Raw genomic sequence first — 18,078 nt, forward strand, 5'->3', positions numbered from 1 at the left:
GCCGCCTGACTCCTCAGCGCCGCTGAGCGCTGCGTCGGGTTCGGGCTGAGGGGAGCTGACGTCTCGTTGCTGCCGTTTGGTTGTAGCTATGGGTTCCCGGGCGTCTACGCTGCTCCGAGATGAGGAGATCGAGGAGATCAAGAAGGAGACGGGCTGTGAGTGTGGAGCGGTGGGCGGTGGTTGTCCTCCACTGGGATGTGTCTGGGCCGGCGGTGCCGGGCTCCTCGCACGCCTCGTAGGATGGGGACGGGAAGGCCGCGGTGCTGCCGGCTGGGCGGGCTGGGAAGTGCCTGCAGAGGCCGCTGAGAGCTGCGGGAGCGGGAACGCCGCCTGCTTCACTGCGGCCGGTGGCCTTTGCTCTCTCGTTGTGTAGTACTTTTTTTTTCCCCCAAGCATTAGTTGTCGTGTCGCTACAGCTGAGGCTATTGAAGGTGTAGGGGAGCTAGTGTAACTTGTGGAAGTCTTGTGTTGAGCGACAGTAACGAAAAAAATAAATTCCTGTGTTAGCCAACAATTAGGAGAGTGTTGCTGTAACTATCCCTTAACCCTGTGCCGTGTGTAGGGCTGTCCCCACTGCCTCCGGGCCTTCCAGCCATGGGGCACCCATTGCTTCCGCACTGCCTCCCCACCCTCAGGGTGAGGGATGATGGTGAATTCAGTGCTGCTTTCCATCTAATCAGCAGAGAGGCCACGGTATCATGCTATTGCTCTGCTCTTTGTTTTTATTCCTGTTTTCTTTGGAAAATCAGTGTCTCTTAGAGTGTTTTTGCTCTGTTTATGCTTGCTGGTTTTTCCTTGCTCTGTAAAAATACTTTGCTTTCTTTTCTACTGAAATGTTGTCTTAGTATTGACCAATGTAGTGGACAGCTGAGTGAGTTAACATACTTTCCGTGATCCTTTCCCTATGTCAAGTGAACTTTGTACAGGAGGGTTATGATAAACAAGTGGGAATGTAAAAGTCTGCATTCATATTCTTTTTTTAACCACAAAAATCCATAGTGTGGAGGTGGCCTTACTGTTTAATATGCTCTTAAAAAAACACTGTAAATCTGGAATGCTCTTCCAGGAAGTTTGAGAAAAGGAAAAGTTTACTTGATTTATTATTGATTCAGTTTAATTCTTACAGTTTTATTTCTTGAATGGCTAATTAAATTGAGATGGCTGTATAGGCATGACCTTCTGAGCAATAAACCCATCAAGCTCTAGTTACCCTCTAAATGCTTTACTTAAGCACCCATGTTAATGTTTGTGATCAGAAAGTTTAAGATCTATTGCTTGAATTTACTTAATTTTTCTGGTTTTATTACTCAGTTTTATCTGTTGTAAAATGCAGTTTAGTTAATCAAGTATTACTGATATTCTCTGACTCATGCTTGCTTGTGAGCTCTCGAAGTGCCTCTTGAACTTTATCAAATTCTTTTTTTTCTTTTTTTTCTTTCCCTCCTTCAGTTTGAAAAAAATGGAGTCTAGGAATGTATTTTCCTCTGCCTTTTCTTCTGCTGTAGATAGATGGAAAATTCCACCAAGCTGTAGAACTATTCCATGCTTCACGCAGGTGAACCTATACTTACGCGAGGTACAAGATAGGAGAAATACAGGACTCTGAAGTTACCCGGAACAAAGTTTGCAGTAATACTACTTTAGTATTCTTCCTGAATAGGCTATCTGATCACTTGCTAGAAACTTGATGCTAATGATACTTCACTTGTTAAAGAGTTTGAGAAAGGGACTTCTTGAAATAAACAATTTGGCAGTATTACATGCCACTGATGGACTGATGCGGTAAGTTCTCTGAATGATTCTGTTTTGACTTCTTTGAGAAAAATGCCTGTTCTAGTTCATCCAAAGTAAGTACAAAAGAGCAAACCTAACATTTAACTTATTGGAATGAATTCAGCAATCCTTGTGATTCAATTTTATATAGCACAAAACTGAATAGCTGATACTACTAATATTAGTAATAAGCTACGTGTTAATGCTTCTTAGTTGGACAGACTAAAAATATATCTTTGTGGGAACTCGAAGCACGATCTTTCACAAGCCATACAATGACACTTAAAATCTCTCGAATGAAATTTTAAATTCAGAGGGAAGTTCTGTACTACGTACTTCTTTATGTCCTGATGGATAACATAAGCACAGTAAGTTTAGAAACATCTGCAAAGGCACTGCTTGCAGGAACTGGGGACTAATGTGTCCATTAAGACTTCTGCTTGCTGGCAGATAATCTCCGGTCTGAGAGAAAAGTACTTTGCTATTTCAGTAATCACTATTAAAAGAAACAGATAGGATGTCCAAGATGTTGCTTGTCAGCATTCTTGCAAGCTCTTTGGAAAGCCATTGGAATGTAACAGTGTTCAAAGCCTTTGGTTCATACTTTGTTCCCATGCTTTGAAGCTGTTCACCTAAGGATTAATAATAAACTAGCATTTATATGAGAATTTAGGAGAATTATTTCAGTGGTAAGAGGTGATGGATTTTCTTGCAGTTATTTATATGCTTAGGAAATACACTTTCATATATCATAGAATAAAGGTAGTGTCATTGTTAAAGATGCTTTAAAAATAATAAACCTTGAATCTGCAATGCTTTTCCAGATTTGATTATTTTTTTCCTCTGAATATATCACATTTTTGAGATATATCCGGAAATAGATAAATATCATATATTTATATAATCTTGTGCTAGTGTTTTGGTCATGTTTCAGCATATCTAATTAATAAAAATGTTCTAATTATTTTAGCAAAATTAAAATAGAAGATACAGCTACTGTCTTGACTTGATTTAAACTTCTAGAAGGGCCTTAATGAGTATTATAGATAGTCATATTTTAGGAAGCTTTAAGTCTTAGTTTTTGTTTATAAGAAGCGGTTGTAAGTTGCAAACCTTGCTCTGGTTTTCTTTTGGTCAGCAGGGAATTCTTTTGCCTGAGGAAGCTTTGAAGAGTGCCCAATGCTGCAGCTTTCATGAGGGATGAGAGTCAAATAAGAAATTAGGGAAGAGTGCAGTGCTGGATCTGAATCATGTTCCTTTGTCATGTTGCTATGATATGCTGTTTGTCCAGTATGATATCAACAAACACTTTGTCTCCTGTCAGTATGTGCCAACTCATCATATTCTGTTGTGGAGGTGTCCCAAAAATGGAGTTGGGTACACTGTCTTGAAAATGAGAGATGGAGGAATTGAAAGTTTTCACCAAAGGCGTAACCCCAGGGTACTCACTTCATAATCTATTGTTACGATTGCATGTAAAGTATCTGAAAGAAAAAAGTGCAGATGTTAGAAGTCTTGAAAATAGTAGTATCTACTTGTTGTGTGTGTTGCTTAACTTGAACTTGAGCAAGCTGCCCTGTTTAATGGGAGAGAAGTTGCCTTATGTGGAACTGAGCAAGTTGCCCAACCCAGTGTGAAGAATGAAGGTTGCTTAGGAGACATGAAAAAGAACAGTTGTTGGCAGGTCATCCTAGAAGAGGGAGCAGTTGAACCTAAACAAATAGGCTGGAAAAGAACAGACCTGATAAAAATAATTTTACCTCAGTTGTTACAGATCAGACAAGTGCTGTGCAACCTGTTCCCAAATAAATTTTGTATGTGGGCTGGTGAAGGCTTTTAAAACAATTCAATCCAAACATTGCAGTATGTGCTAGTTCAACATTGGATGTAATCACACCTTTACTGAGCAAACATTACAGCTCAATTCAGTCTTATTTCGTGTATTGACTAACTTGGTGTGAGTGGGCTCTGAAAAGCCAACCTATTCTGTCAAACATTCTTTCAGTTTTATAGGAATTAATATTCTAGATAGATGTTCTTCTGACCATGGACCTCTCTAAGGTGCTGAATGTCTGGTACCCTTGAAATGTCAGATTTAGTCTGAAGTAATTTTCTTCTTTCCACTTGCTTTGTGTTCCAGCTCACTCTTGAACTTGTTTAGAAGTTGACTTTTCAGTTTTGAACTCACTGTTCTAGAAGCCTGCAACATGCTTAGATGAACCACAAAATGAATAAACTGTTTAGATTCAGACAATCCTGTAAAGAACAAAAAGTGATCAGGTGCCAAGCCTAGTCATTTTCTAGAGGCAGAGGAGCAATACATTTCCCATCTGAAGATGGGAGGAAAGAAACCAACAGGAGTAGAGACAAAGAAAAGAAGATGCTACAAGAAAGGTCTACATTGTCTTGAATGACATGGAGAAGACTGGTGAAGGCTGTTGGGAAAATTTCCAGCAATAAAAGAAACACTGGAACTGTGATTCAGATATCCTGGCAGTGTAGTTTGGTGCAGTGCGGTGTGCTCCTGCAGGGAATCACTGATGTGCTCTATTTTTTTTTTCTTTCTTCAGTCTCCCACAGTCAAATCACTCGCTTGTATAGTCGCTTCACCAGCCTAGACAAAGGAGAAAATGGCACTCTTAGGTAGGTATTGACACTAATTTGTTTCCTTCTGTTGATATGTCTGTAATGGTGCCTTGCTGTTGCGGGATGTGTGCATGTTTTTCTCATGTGGTGAATCACTGAGGCTGTTATAAGAGGTTCCTTCATACGTACTGTCTGCATGGAATTTCAAACTTCTTTTATGAAAAAAATGTGATTGCTGGACTGAGTAAATGTACTTTAAATAACAGTTCTCCTTACTGTAGAGCTGAAGGTTTGTAGTAATTAATATAGGAAAGCTCAGAGTTGATATTGAGGATTTAATAACAAATGTTTAGGAATGTGGAACCAAATTTTTTTATTGTCGCTTCTTATACTGTAAGCTGCCTCTAGTTTATAGATACTTATTAAAAGAACTGTTCCACTAGGTTATCTTTATCCTGGCTTTACAAAAGGAAGATGTGCCGAGAGTGAGAACTTCTAATTATATATGATGCCCCATGTCTTTAACAACAACCATGTCTGTTAATATGCTCAAAAATAACATGGAAGTGCTGGAACTAAATCACTGTGACTAAACAAGTACTCATTTGATTCTTTCTTTCTAGTAGAGCTAACGAAATTGTGCAAGATGTTCCAATGCTACACAGCAGTGAACTGGTTAGCTGCGGTTTGTAGTGGTTTCACACTAGTTGGTAGCCTTGCTGTACTTTGCTGTTTTCTCACTCCCTCTCCTCAACTGAATTGGGAGAGAAAATGTGATGAAAAAAGCTTGTCTTGTTTCTCATATTTTATCACTCCTCTCTCCCAGCTGTTGTGCAGTGTTGTTTCCCTGGTCTTAAATATGCTCTCACAGCTGTAAACAGTGTTGCACACTGGCTCAGATTTGGCCTTTGATAGGTGCTTTTTTGAGGTGCTTGGAGCTGGTTCTTACCTAACCTGAGGCAGCTGCTATGCTCTGCTGACAGTGGCCCCTTGCTACCGAAACCTATCACGTAAGCCTTATAGACAGTTAAATAAAAATGAAGCTTAAATCTCATCTGCAAAATATCTTTCACTTTGATCCACCGAAACTGCTGGAAAGCATTATCTGGTTATTGTATAACGTTACTGTTTTGCTCTTTATTTACTGGTCTATTTATGAACTCTTATTATGTTTGACTGTTTACTGTCGTATTGATGATGCCTATAGATGTCTAACTGATGAGCTGTTCATGATTGAGCATGCCAGAACTGCAATTTTGCAACCAACGTAAGCTGGTATAAGGCTGTAGTGCAGTTGGAAATCTCTTGCTTTTCTGTGTTGATTGTGGTGTTCAGGGCTCATCTTTGGAAGCTAATGTACATCTCTGAAAACTTGCCAAAAAGAATGAACAAAAAGGGAATCTGACCTGTTTACAGACAGGTTTTGCTTCACATCACTGTATAGCCACATATGCTGGAATCATTGCAAAAGGAAGTTTGAGATGATGCAGGACAGAGTGGGAAGAGGAAAGACCTCATAACATAGTGTACTGGTCTGGTGGGAATGGGATTAATTTTCTTCATAGCTATTCCATTGCTGCCAAACCCAGTAAACATAGATTCAACAATCACCTGGGTTTTTTCCATCATCTGATCTTGTGAAATGTGGCTGTAGAATGGCCTCTAAAGCTAGACCTACCTATAAACCTGTGTCGATATAAAACTACTTCCTGCCATTTACTTCCATGACTCATGCAATTCCTTTGGGTGCCACAAATTGCTGACTTCTCAGCTAACATTTAAGTTGTGCTGTCCTCTTGTGTAAACATGTCTAAGTGATCAGTTTCAGTTAAAAGTACACTTAATTCCCATTTAGTTTTAACCTGTCATTTGAACTGTGGTTGTACTGTAAGTAGATGGACTGGCATAGCTGAGGGGATGGCAAGATGGAGTGTGGGGGTGGAAACAATTGTCCTAGCACAGGATGGGCGGGAGCTTCTTAAACCTGTCCTGTCACTGAAGCTGATGTATCATAAATTGTAACCCTGGCTGTTGTGACAAACAGACTAGCTGATAATCTATAGGTAAAAATACTACTGATGTCTCAGTTGAATTACTTGAAGTGAATACTAACAATCTTCAAAATCTGCATGTGGATTTTGTCTTTGCTGGTTAAAGATGGTTGTATCCACAGCAGTCCAGCACACTTGGAACCTGGATTTATGCACATTTTCTCAGTTCCTTTCTTCAGTAGGTGAATTTAAAGTTTTATGAACTTCACAGTGATCATATTTGATTTGTGTAAGAGGAATAGTTAGTCATATTCTATGAATGATGCATATTGCTTAGTGGTTCATAGAAATATAGAATAGCCTGGGTTGAAAAGGACCACAACAATCATCTAGTTTCAACCCCTGTGCTATGTGCAGGGTTGCTGACCACCACACCAGGCTGCCCAGAGCCACATCCAGCCTGGCCTTGAATGCCTCCAGGCATGAGGCATCCACAGCCTCCTTGGGCAACCTGGTTGGTTTCACAGAGTTAAATACCAAGAGATGTTTTACTTTCTTTGTTGATAACCACATGGTATTTGGGAAAGGAAATGAGGTTCATCTGGAAAAATCCTCAAGTGTGCAAACTGTTCTGTGAACTTGCATTCTTGGCCTCTGAGCGTGGCCGTACCCCAGCCATGGCTGTCTTAAAGTGGCATTCAAATTTTGAAACCTGTTATGGCATTCACAATTTGTGGAAGCAGTCATTAAGTTTAAGTAATGGAAAAGTATTTCCTGAAAAACAGTGCTGGGGGTAGTGGGTCAGAAGCTTAGAAAGCGTGGCTTCTGAAGTACTGATCGAATAACTTCTGGGTAAGCAAGAAGTTACCGTGCTTACTGTCATCAGATAACTTTGAAGAAATGTTGTTTTTTTCCTCCCTCTTTATCTTCTGCTTAGAATTGCAGCAACTGGTGAAATGCTATCAGCTCTTTAGAAGTGTGGAGAAAACATGGTATTTCTTTCATGTTTTTTACACAAAATTGACAAACTGACTTGTGCCTTATGAATGAAAACAGGTTGTAAAAACCAGGGTAACTGTTCTTGTTGCCTTCTATTTTAATATTTTGGCAAGGAGCCTCTTGTATAGAGAACTTCTGCACTGGGAAGTTACATGTTAAACACTTCAAAAGTATTTTTTTTGCTGTACAGCAATTGGTTTAGCCTGGTGAGTTGTGAAGGAAGGTAGGCAAGTGTTCTGAAAGCTGATGTTAGAGTAGATATACTGTGCTATTTATGCAAATTCTGCACTTAAAAATGCTGTTCACAAGACTGTCTCTTGGAGAACTTTTAGAAAGCCTTTGGTGCTGAGAGAAGGGTAATGAACTATCGGGGCCATCTGCTGACCTTTGTCAGCAAGTTGAATCAGTTCAGACTGAGAAAGTTCTAGGCTTGTTCTTAATAGTTCAAACTGATAGTGCATGCACTAACAACAGTATACAAACTAACTCTGAGTATGGAATTATTTGCCTTTGCTTAAAATGTGAAGGATTTCTTTTTTTGTCTAAAACTGACAGAACAGGCAGCATATAGATTTGTATTGGTGAATGATTGGTTACTACAATAATTTATGCTTCTGCCCTTGACTGTCCATTCATTTATTAATACTGCTTTCTGTTGCTTTTCTTCTAATTATTTTTGGCATTCTTTTCCTAATGTTTATAAATAACTATTCCCCAGTCAAGAAACTGTTTTTAAACTTTTATAAACTATGTGTACGGGTGAAGTTTGATGAGATGGCTGACATGGCTGTTAAAAGAGAAGGGTGACCACTCTTTCTGTATCACTTCTCCATGCTCTCAGCACATCTTTGTCAGCTGTGGTGGTATTTGCAAAGAGAAGCTGTTCAAAAATTAGTCTAATTAATCAAAGATAATTGGGAGGATGGAGAAGAAAAAGTGGGGAGCTTTCCTTTTTGTTAATGAGGTGCATTAGACCATCAGTCTGACAAATGTTAAAGCTGATGGGGAAGAGAACAATAAAATGTCTTTTCAGTAGTAACCTGTTAAATCTGGCCGTGTTGCTATTTACTTTGAATTATAGCCTTTGAAATTTTTTCTAGAAGCTTTAAATATTTCTTATTGTCTTCACTCTCTGGACATCTTCCCCTTCTTTTTTTTTCCCATCCTTTATGTTAAATGTACTGTTTTACCTTGAAGTAAAAGGGTGGACAGCCAGAAATAATGGAAGGAAAATAGAGTCCAGTCTTAAAATAGAGAAATTCCTTTCTGCAACCTGTGAATGCTCTGGCATACATATAAAACATCCGGCCTCCATAATAACATGCAGTTAAAGGTTGTTTTGCATGTTATGTTTAAGCAAGGGTTTAGTAGAAGCCTAGCCCTGGAAATAACCATGTTAGAAGTGCCTGTTGCTATGATACTGAAACAGAAGAAGCAGAGGGCATCTGATTTTCCTGTAAGTTCCAGCCTCAGCCGTGTGAAGTTGGCCCCAAATGACTGCAGGAAGTTTTCCTTTATGAAGTGGAGAATAACTTACATCGTGCATTAATTTACTTTTATGGCCATTAGAGCTGTTTCAATTATAACACTCGCTCAGTAATGTGCTCTTAACAAGCAAAAATGGTCTACTGCAATCCTGATAATGCCAGGACAAATAGATTTGAAACCTGGGGAGTTATTTGCGGTTAATTGTTAATCTCCTGCTATAAAGTGGAACTGGAAGTTGGAATGCTGAGTGTTAATTGAGGCTTAATACTAAGAAATAGTGATGTGCAAGTAGAAAACCTTGAAGTGTTTTGATTTTTGTCTTGAATGGAATCTGAGAGCAGTTGCTTCTTTTAGATCCTAAATGCTAGCACTGAAGTTATGTTGCTAAAATGTTGTTTCTAGGGTGCACATTTTCCACATCACTGCTTTTCCTACCTGAGTCATTAATGCATGCTCTGCCCTTTAGCTATAGCTTGGAAAGGTAGCAGTCCTGGAGGGTAGGGTAACAAGTTGATCGTGTTATGCAGACGGTGACTTTGCCAATTAAAAATAATTCAGACCTGGTCAGAGTAGATGTAGGTTTAAAAATATGATCAGGTCATTCTATTAGAAGGTCAAACAGTTTTAGCCATGTTGTAACAGATGTGCTATAATTGGGACTAACAGTGCAGTGGTGTAACTAAGTATTAGGAATACTTTAGAGTTCATTTAGAGTCAGAACATCTTGCTTGATCTTTCTCAGACGTTTTTCCTCCTGTCTTTAAGATCACGCTGTTATTAAAAAGGCTGGTATACTTAAATAGGTTTGTTCTCCTTTGCTTTCCTCTGCCAGATTCTTTAGTGCAAACTTATTGCTGATTCATTTTTGTGAGGGTGGTTTTTAAAAGTAGCAAGTTTTGAATGACTAAGTTTGAAGTTTGACTCAAAATTCAGAAATAGCAGGGTTGCATTTGACTTTAAAGGAACAGCCAATATTTCTAGAGATCAAGCAGTAACTGAGTTATGCATGTGGACAGAAGAGGCTGGGACTGGGGGGGCTGGTTTTGTGGATTTTGTTTGTTTTTGTAGCCTTAACCAGGTGCTGTTATTGTACTTTAAAGCTCAGATGACCATGAAATACATCTTATACCAATGAACTGCTGTGCTCTATTATATTGAAAAAAAAACAAAAAACTTTCTTTCTGGAGGTATTTACAAAGAGTTGCTTAGTGTGTCTGCCTTGGCCATAACAGAATTACCCCAGTTTCCTGTCAAGGAGATATTGTTAGGCTGGAAGAAAAATTACCAGGGCAGTTTTAATAATAAAATGGACCCTGTTTTCATGATCATACTGGCATGAAGGAACTATTTTAGATCAGCATAGCTTTTGTCTTCTAGTTCAGAAAAAAGTTGTAGCAATATAAGTGTAGCTATGCTTATAGTGGCATGTGCCTATATATACAATCATGAGGAGGAAGGAGAATGGCTGGCAAGAGCAGTGAATCTTGGCAGTGAACTGGTGAAGCTGCATCTAGTACACAAGCTAGGAGTGAACTTACTGTTTTAAAATAGAAGTGCTTCTTAGTGGGAGATAAAATATGAAAATTAGCATTCATCATGTAGGAAGTTCTTCCGTGAAACTAAATTGTGCAAATCACCTGCGAGTATATTTGGAGGAGCATAGCATGATATTGTCCTAGCATCTGGAGTGAACTAGTCTGAAGAAATCATTGGCAGATGTAGCTCCAAAATACATAATTTAAGAAGTTTGCTTTTCCTTCAAAACCATTTCAGAAGTTTTCCTTCCTTAAATTGGAAACTAGTGAGCACCATTTCTAGAGATGCTTCTAGCACAAATAGTGCTAGCATCTCAATTCTTAAGCAGTTATTTCTCCTGTGACTTGCAGACTTGTTTATACAAGCTTGTTCTGTTCTTGCCTCACTTAGCCGTGAAGACTTCCAGCGGATTCCAGAGCTTGCCATCAATCCTCTGGGAGACCGAATTATCAATGCCTTTTTTTCAGAAGGGTGAGTTCCAACTGGCCTGAATTTGTCAATAGTCACAAAATGTACAGTTTGTCAAGAGCTCTAATAGGAATGAAATGATGATTAAAGCACAGAATTTGAATTCAGTGATAACTGAACATCTCAAACTTCTCATAGTCATGTTGGTATGTTGCTTCCTCTGTATGCTTTCGTTACATAATAAAAGACACTTGTCTATTTTGAGACAGTTTTGTATGCTTTATTCAGTGACAAGATTTGCCTGCATGTCACTGTTATCCATTCTTCTTGCTATGCTGCTTTTGAAGAAGGTCAAGGGCATGGATTTCGATTCTTAAAGCAAACTTGTACTAACAATACTTTAGGTGAAGTAGCATTGCAATTAACTAATTCAATTTTTTCTTAGCTTTTTTGCCTTCTAAGTGTACCTTTTGTTAACAGATCAACTTCTGTTTTTTTTAATTTGCCTCATTTAAGGTGTAGCTTATGACACTTGCAACATAAATCCAAAAAGGCAGTCAGATTTCCAGTACTGAAGGCCAGGATTCAGATCAGCAAGACGTACTGCTAAACTCGGGAGTAGTTGCAGGATAACTTAGACAAGGGCAAAGGGTGAAAGCTTGAATTTAAACACTACTTGTAGGCAAAGAGGGGAGTAGCCTGTAACAAGATTTCTTGCAGGTTTTTTCCCTTGTATATCACACATCACTCTTCACAGAAGTATGATCCAGGTTACAGCTGTAAAGAGCTGGTTTTGATTACAGGTTGCTAAACCTGGATAGATAGGAATTAAGAATTTCCATGGTGTGGACACTTGAGACATTCTTACTGTTTTTACTGAAATAAACCTGTATGAACTGTGCTGAAGCTGACTGGCTAAAATGCTTGTGCAGAGAGGACCAAGTGAATTTCCGTGGATTCATGAGGACACTAGCCCACTTCCGGCCCATAGAAGATAATGAAAAGAGCAAAGACCAGAATGGACCAGAACCACTGAACAGCCGAAGTAACAAGCTCCACTGTAAGAAATAGGAACCTTCTATTAGAAGCAATTCATATTCTTTTCTTTCTCTGAGAAGAGATCAAGGGGGTTTAGTATCTTCTACACAGTCTTTCCCTGTGGAATGATATCCCATAATAACCTGATTTTTTAAATGAACTTGCAATCTTACCTGTCCAGAATATCAGTAATCAACTATATTTGTATGAGATTCGGTTAGAATTGTTTGAATCTTAAGTTCATGTCTTTTCCTAAATGCTTCATAACAGTGTTTAAAAATGGTTTGCAATGGTTATATCATATTAAGAAGCCATGTTTTGAACGCAAATGGCTTTTCTATTTCTTTCTCCAGTCTTCTGTGTAATATAGTGCTTACTGAATGCACTAGGCAGTGCTTCCCAGAGCACTTAAAAGTTGTTGTAAATCTCAGCTAGGGTATAGTTGAACAATTGTAAAATTTGCTGGCTCTGAAGTTAAAGCACTGAATGCATCTTAGATCCACTGTAGTTCAGGGCTTTAAAGAAAACTCTGCAAGTAGAATGCTTCTGCAACTTTGCTGAGTACTTAAGTATGTACTTAATGTTTCTCACTTCTTAGCAAAAATGCGGTAATAAGCTTTTATGGAACTGAACATGAATTGTATGGTGAGTCAAAATCCTACATGAGTTATCTTAAAATGATTTGTGAATAGTTGTTATTAGTTTTATAGGTAATTGTCAGGAAGAAAAACAGTGGCACTTGAATTCAGTGCTCTTTTTCTGTCCCTGCAGTTGCTTTTCGGTTATATGATCTAGATAAAGATGACAAGATTTCCAGGGATGAGCTTCTTCAGGTAAATAACATGAGACTACTTTAGATGATTCCATCATCTGCCATTTCACACTGTTTAGAATGAAGAGGGGTGTTGGTAACAGTCTTGATGGAGTTCTTGCAGGAATTTGTGGTTATTTGTTATCTGAAGCTTTAAACCAGAGATATATGAAGCCTTAACCTCATTTGGTAGCCCAGATTGTTTGATCAAACCAGGGATTCTAGATTTAGTTTTAAACTACAGTGTTAGGCTAAATAAGGTCTTACTAAAAATGATTCCTAAAAGGAAGGTCTTATTGGTAAAGATGCTTAAAAATCCAACAAATACACTAAGTCTCTTAAGAGCTGTCTTCTGCAACTTTCTAAGGTGCTTCTAACATGACTCCGTAGGGGTCATTGCTGGGGGTGAATGCAGTCATTCTTCTAGTTGTCTTTGTACTCTCTAACTAGAATAAAACTTTGTGAAACTGCAGCAAAGACCAGCAAAGATAATCAAAGTTCATCAGTGGCTGTATGTATTTAAGCTGGGCTTGAGCTAGGAGTAATTACATACTGCTAATCCTGGGAGGTAGACATGGCAATTTGCGGTTCTTGATGTAGGACAAGGTTTTGCTTTTGACTGAAACTGCCCACTTTCAATCTGTGCAGAAGATGCTTTACTAAATGTTAGGGGGTAGTGGCTGCTATCACTTGTGCATATACTTAGAAAATTCCTGTAGGAAGCATTTTGAACAGTAGACATGAAAATCAAGTATTCATGCATTTTGTGGGAAAAATTAGAAGCATTGAAACATAATATTATTCTTTCCTGGTTTCAGAAGTTTTTTACTACTTCTGTGTATTTCAGCTGCTTAGTGAAAAAGCTGGCTGAAGAAGAAAGCTTTCTTTCCTGGAATCCTTCATGTATAAGGACCAGTAACAATAAATAAAACTACCCAAACTGTCCAGAAATATTTCCATGGAAATCTTTGAGTTGTTCTTCTAAGTCATTAACTAGACAGCATGCATGAGAAATAGTATTAAGAATACTTGTTTTTATATCACTTATGATTAAAAAATAATAATCTAGGGACTTATATTACAGGTGTTACGGATGATGGTCGGTGTCAACATCTCAGATGAGCAGCTTGGCAGCATTGCTGACAGGACAATCCAGGAAGCTGATCAAGATGGGGATTGTGCCATCTCCTTTGCAGAGTTTGTAAAGGTTGGTAAATTACATATTTGACACAAGTAAATGCAACTGCTCAGTAAACAGACAGATCATTGAGACTTAAATGCAGATGGAAAAATAAGTTGTTCAAGTATTTCTTCTGCTTGCATTTGGCTTATTAGGACAGATTTTTTTTTTTAGGCTACTCTCTCAGGGTGCAAGTAATTAGTCCATATGTTTCTCTAGTGTAAGCTACCGCATGAACATACTGCAGAATTTTCATCTCATGTAAGACTACTTCAGGCATCTGATCCTAAATGTATCCTGTAGAATAAGGTATTTAAGGAAATAGTGACGAGCTTAAAAATGAGAGATAGCAATATACTCCCAAAACCAGCTTGTAATGAGGCAATAGAGATTTGTAATGCAGCAAACATTGTAATATAGCTATTATAAATGCTTCTTTCTACACAAATAGCCTGACTAGCAGTAACAACAAAGTAATTCTGCTATAGGTGCATTGGTCCAATTTCACTTTATATTTTATCTGTTACACAACCAAGTATATACTAACATACAAACTCCTAGCTGTAGTCCTGTTAATTGTGTCTTCTGATGGTTGCAGAAATAGCTAGCAGTAAGGAGCCATTATGTAGTCAGAAAAAAGTGGTCCTCCAAGTAACAATTTTAACCTAGTGGGATGGGATATTGATGACAGGAACCAGACACATCCTGGATGTGGACAAAGATGAGATGAGGCAGCATAAACAAAACGCAATATGGGAAATTCTTAGTAGGATCAAGTGCTAGAGATATAGAACCCCTCTTCCTTTGACAAATTTAAAACTCAACTGGATAAGACCTTCAGTGACTTAATCTAGCTGGCCCTGCTTTAAGCAGTGTCTGAGAAAGCTGAACTAAATGACATCCAGGAATCTCTTAGAACTTAAATTACTCTAAATTCAGTTTTAAAATGGTGTGGTCTTTTAGTTCAACTGCTTGTGTCCCTTCTTCTAGTCCATTGTTTCCTCACCATGCGTTCTTATACAATCTGCTTTTGAGAATAGCTCAGCCCTTTCTGGGCTATTGGTGACCTGCATCAGTTATATTTTAGTTGACATCCCTCTTCAAGTTTACATGGCTGGAGTTTCTTTCCAGAACAAAACACAGCGGTCTCTAGATGAAAGAATGTCATGCCAAATTGAAGATGCTCTATGGTCCTGCCCATGTCCTTTTTACTTGCAGGAAAGAAATATCTTGTGTAAATTAACTAAAATAACTGTTTCTGGATCTTATTGCAGGTTTTGGAGAAGGTGGATGTAGAGCAGAAAATGAGTATTCGATTTCTTCACTGATGGATGGAGAACCTATTCCTTTCTACCCTTACTATACAATGAATAGAACTTCATTATTTCCTTACCACCTTCCCCCAAAGCATTGTTACTGGTGCATATAAAATACATCTCCAACCCTTCACTGGTTTGTTCTACCAATGTGAACATTCCCTGTGCATCAGGAACTAAGAGAAATAGCTGCCATGGAACTTGGAAAGGAGCATTAAAAAAAAAAATCCTTCCATTTTTAATTTTTACTTCTTCCCTTGTCTCCTTTTGCATTATGAGTAAATGTTTCTCCTTCCTGTGTACTGCAGTTTAATCTACAAACTGATTCTTCTGAGCTCTGAATCTGAGAATGGAAAAAGGAAAATGCCACAGAAATGCCTTCTGAAACACTTTGAAGACGAGCATCTACTCAAATACTAAGTGCAGAGATAATTGTTCACCTTTGTTTCCAGTAGTGGCTTCACATCATAACTATCTCTTTCTTCCTTAGTTGGCTCTTTATATTTTTTTTTCTTCCCTGCTTTCAAATCTTGACTTCTACGAAAAGACGATACAGTTCTTATGCCATTGTTGCAAAACTAGCAGAGAATGCATAGTAACAGTCCAGAGGTATGGTGTGGAGACTTTCTTCTTTTGGGGATTGATTCACAGTAGGAGAATAGGCACAGTAGGAGAATGTGTGGTGGAGATGGACAGTGGTGTCCTCAAAGGAAATAGGAGCTCTGCACTAAGTCACTTAAATTGTTTCCGCATTTGCTGCAGGAATGTTTCTTTCCTATGAGTAGCTTCCAGACTTGACATGAAGTCAAGTGGAGCATGAAGTACCTTTTCCAGGTTGCTTTACTCTAAGATGCCTCTTCCCATTCAGGTGGCTTTGCCTCTGAAGGTGTAAACTTGTTTACCAGCATACATAATGCAAGAAAGCTATTCATGCCAAAAACTGGGATTTGTCTTTGTCACTGCCCCCGATAAGTGTCATGAAACATTACTGATTTTTTTTTTTCCTTATTAATTCTAGTGACCTGGACATTAGTAGTTATTTGCACTTTCCAATATGGAAGTCCTGGTCTTTTAGGTTTGTGTTGATTGTGCTGGATGTGTTTATGGAAGGTCGGGCATGCAAATATTGCTTGGAAATACGTATTTTGAGTACTACTAGTGATATTTCAGAATATATATCTACATAAATCTCTCTGCAAGTATAAGATAATTATCCTTTCATTTAACTGTATTAAATGAAAGATAATATATTTACTCCCAATCAAATCAGGATGTCAGAAGTATTGAAGGTTCAACAGCAGCACACTTTTCTGTGGTTAGATTGGCAGATGATCTCGCCTAGTTCAGCTGGAGCAGCCTATGGTCTGGGGAGGACCTTCCAGTAAAACCAAAAAGCCCTAGGAGCTTCTTTATTGAAGAATCAGTGTTACAACTGCTTCTTTGTCATTTGTCAATATTTCTATAAATACTGCCAGTCTCAAACTACCCTCAAACGTTTGTTTTATTTTCTTCTTTGTTCCTTGAATCATTTACTTCTGTAAAATAACATGCAGGTCTCTGAAGGATTTCTGGTTTGTTTTAAATTAAGGAATTGCAAAGTAAAATGCTATCCTTTGTTTTGCAGAGCACAGCACAAGTCCACAAACGAACAGAAATTAAAAACCTCTGTAAGAGGAAAAAGTTTTGACTGTCATGTAAAATAGGATTGTAATAATGTTAATGAAGTGTTTTTTGAAGTTGTAGGCATTGTGATCTGCTTTAAAGTAAGTGTTGCTTTCCTTTTCTGGCTGTATAGTTGTAACCTACAGTTGTGCCTTATTGTCCCAGTGAGACTGGATATTGTATTTATCAATCCATAAATAAACCTTCCACTGTATTAAAAATATATATTTCTTCATTGTGACTGGTTATCCTCAGTTACTAGAAAAACTAAGTACCAGTGGAATAGTATAGCTAGCATGCTTTACAAATGAATTCTTGTAACTTTGTTTTCATAGTATTACCAAAATCCTTCATTCCGCTGGTAAAGCGGAAGAAACCAGTAGTGCAAAACAGGACCTCCACAGGAGCACATGTAACACTACAACATGGATTCTCCTGTAAGAACAGGAGCATTACATTTCTCCATGGTTCCAAACAAGGGTGGGGAGTGGGGTGTTTTGGTGCTTTTTTTTTTTTTTTCTTGGGGTTGGGGAAGGAAAAAAGCAGAATCTGACTTTGCCATTAGCTGTTTAAATCAATTAGAAGCTGTGTGGGATGCAAAGCAATAGGAAGGCAACCTTAAGCTTGTGGAATTTTGTCTTTACTGAAACTTATAGGCTAGTTTCAGAGATGGGCATTGGTTATCGAGAGGCTGTTTTTATCTTCCTTCATGAGAAGGAGCTGATTGATAAATATTGATAGCAACCTTCCTGAGGCTTCCATGCCCTTTGCTAGTCAAGGATAAACTCTACAATAACACGATTCTCTAGTTTCATAGCTCAGGCTGTCTATCTTATTCGGTGTTCTGCAAGCCTATGTACTTGAGTTGGGAATTGAGAGGTGGTAGACAAGTTGTACAGAATGAAGATTTCATGTTTTAATTTAAAATCCTTCAAAACAAATCTGTACAGATGTAAGCAGATCTCTGAAGAAAAAAAAAAAGGAAGAAAAACTGCGGTTGGGAATAGCGTGTAGATGTTAGCAGTGGAGGCGGCAGAAGGTTTCCTTGGGCACGAAGCTGCCCGGTAGCGGAGTGCGGTTGGGATTCCCGCGGAGCGGGCCGCCTGTAGCCGTGATGAGTCAGTGCAGCTGGGGGTGGTTCTCGGGAGCTCTGTGAATGGATAAGTACTCCTTCACACTACTCGATGTGTTCACCGGTCGTCTTCAAGCGTAAAATTACAGTTGCTGGCGGGGGCGATAAAAATAGATGCGTCTGCGCCACGGGATCCGGCGGTGGGAGCGGAGGCAGCC

The 18,078-nt window shown here is 38.6% G+C and overlaps 1 protein-coding gene across 1 annotated transcript; it reads left to right on the forward strand.

Annotated features, from left to right (window-relative positions):
• The first annotated feature begins 6 nt into the window (after positions 1 to 6).
• On the forward strand, positions 7 to 17,021 carry CHP1 (calcineurin like EF-hand protein 1). Its single transcript, XM_003206450.3, has 7 exons — positions 7 to 155; positions 4,344 to 4,416; positions 10,764 to 10,844; positions 11,714 to 11,841; positions 12,591 to 12,652; positions 13,715 to 13,837; positions 15,085 to 17,021. The coding sequence occupies exons 1-7, from the start codon at positions 89 to 91 to the stop codon at positions 15,136 to 15,138; spliced, it is 588 nt and encodes a 195-aa protein (XP_003206498.2). The 5' UTR covers positions 7 to 88; the 3' UTR covers positions 15,139 to 17,021.
• The last annotated feature ends 1,057 nt before the right edge of the window (positions 17,022 to 18,078 follow it).

Source organism: Meleagris gallopavo, chromosome 5 (genome assembly GCF_000146605.3).
Source record: "Meleagris gallopavo isolate NT-WF06-2002-E0010 breed Aviagen turkey brand Nicholas breeding stock chromosome 5, Turkey_5.1, whole genome shotgun sequence".
Lineage (NCBI taxonomy): Eukaryota > Metazoa > Chordata > Aves > Galliformes > Phasianidae > Meleagris > Meleagris gallopavo.

Bases quoted from the DNA above. Each gene is read 5' to 3' on its own strand.
- CHP1 (XM_003206450.3), top strand. From the start codon at position 89: ATGGGTTCCCGGGCGTCTACGCTGCTCCGAGATGAGGAGATCGAGGAG. The intron at 156-4,343 runs GTGAGTGTGGAG...TTCTTTCTTCAG, and splicing joins GATCAAGAAGGAGACGGGCT to TCTCCCACAGTCAAATCACT. The intron at 11,842-12,590 runs GTAAGAAATAGG...CTGTCCCTGCAG, and splicing joins CCGAAGTAACAAGCTCCACT to TTGCTTTTCGGTTATATGAT.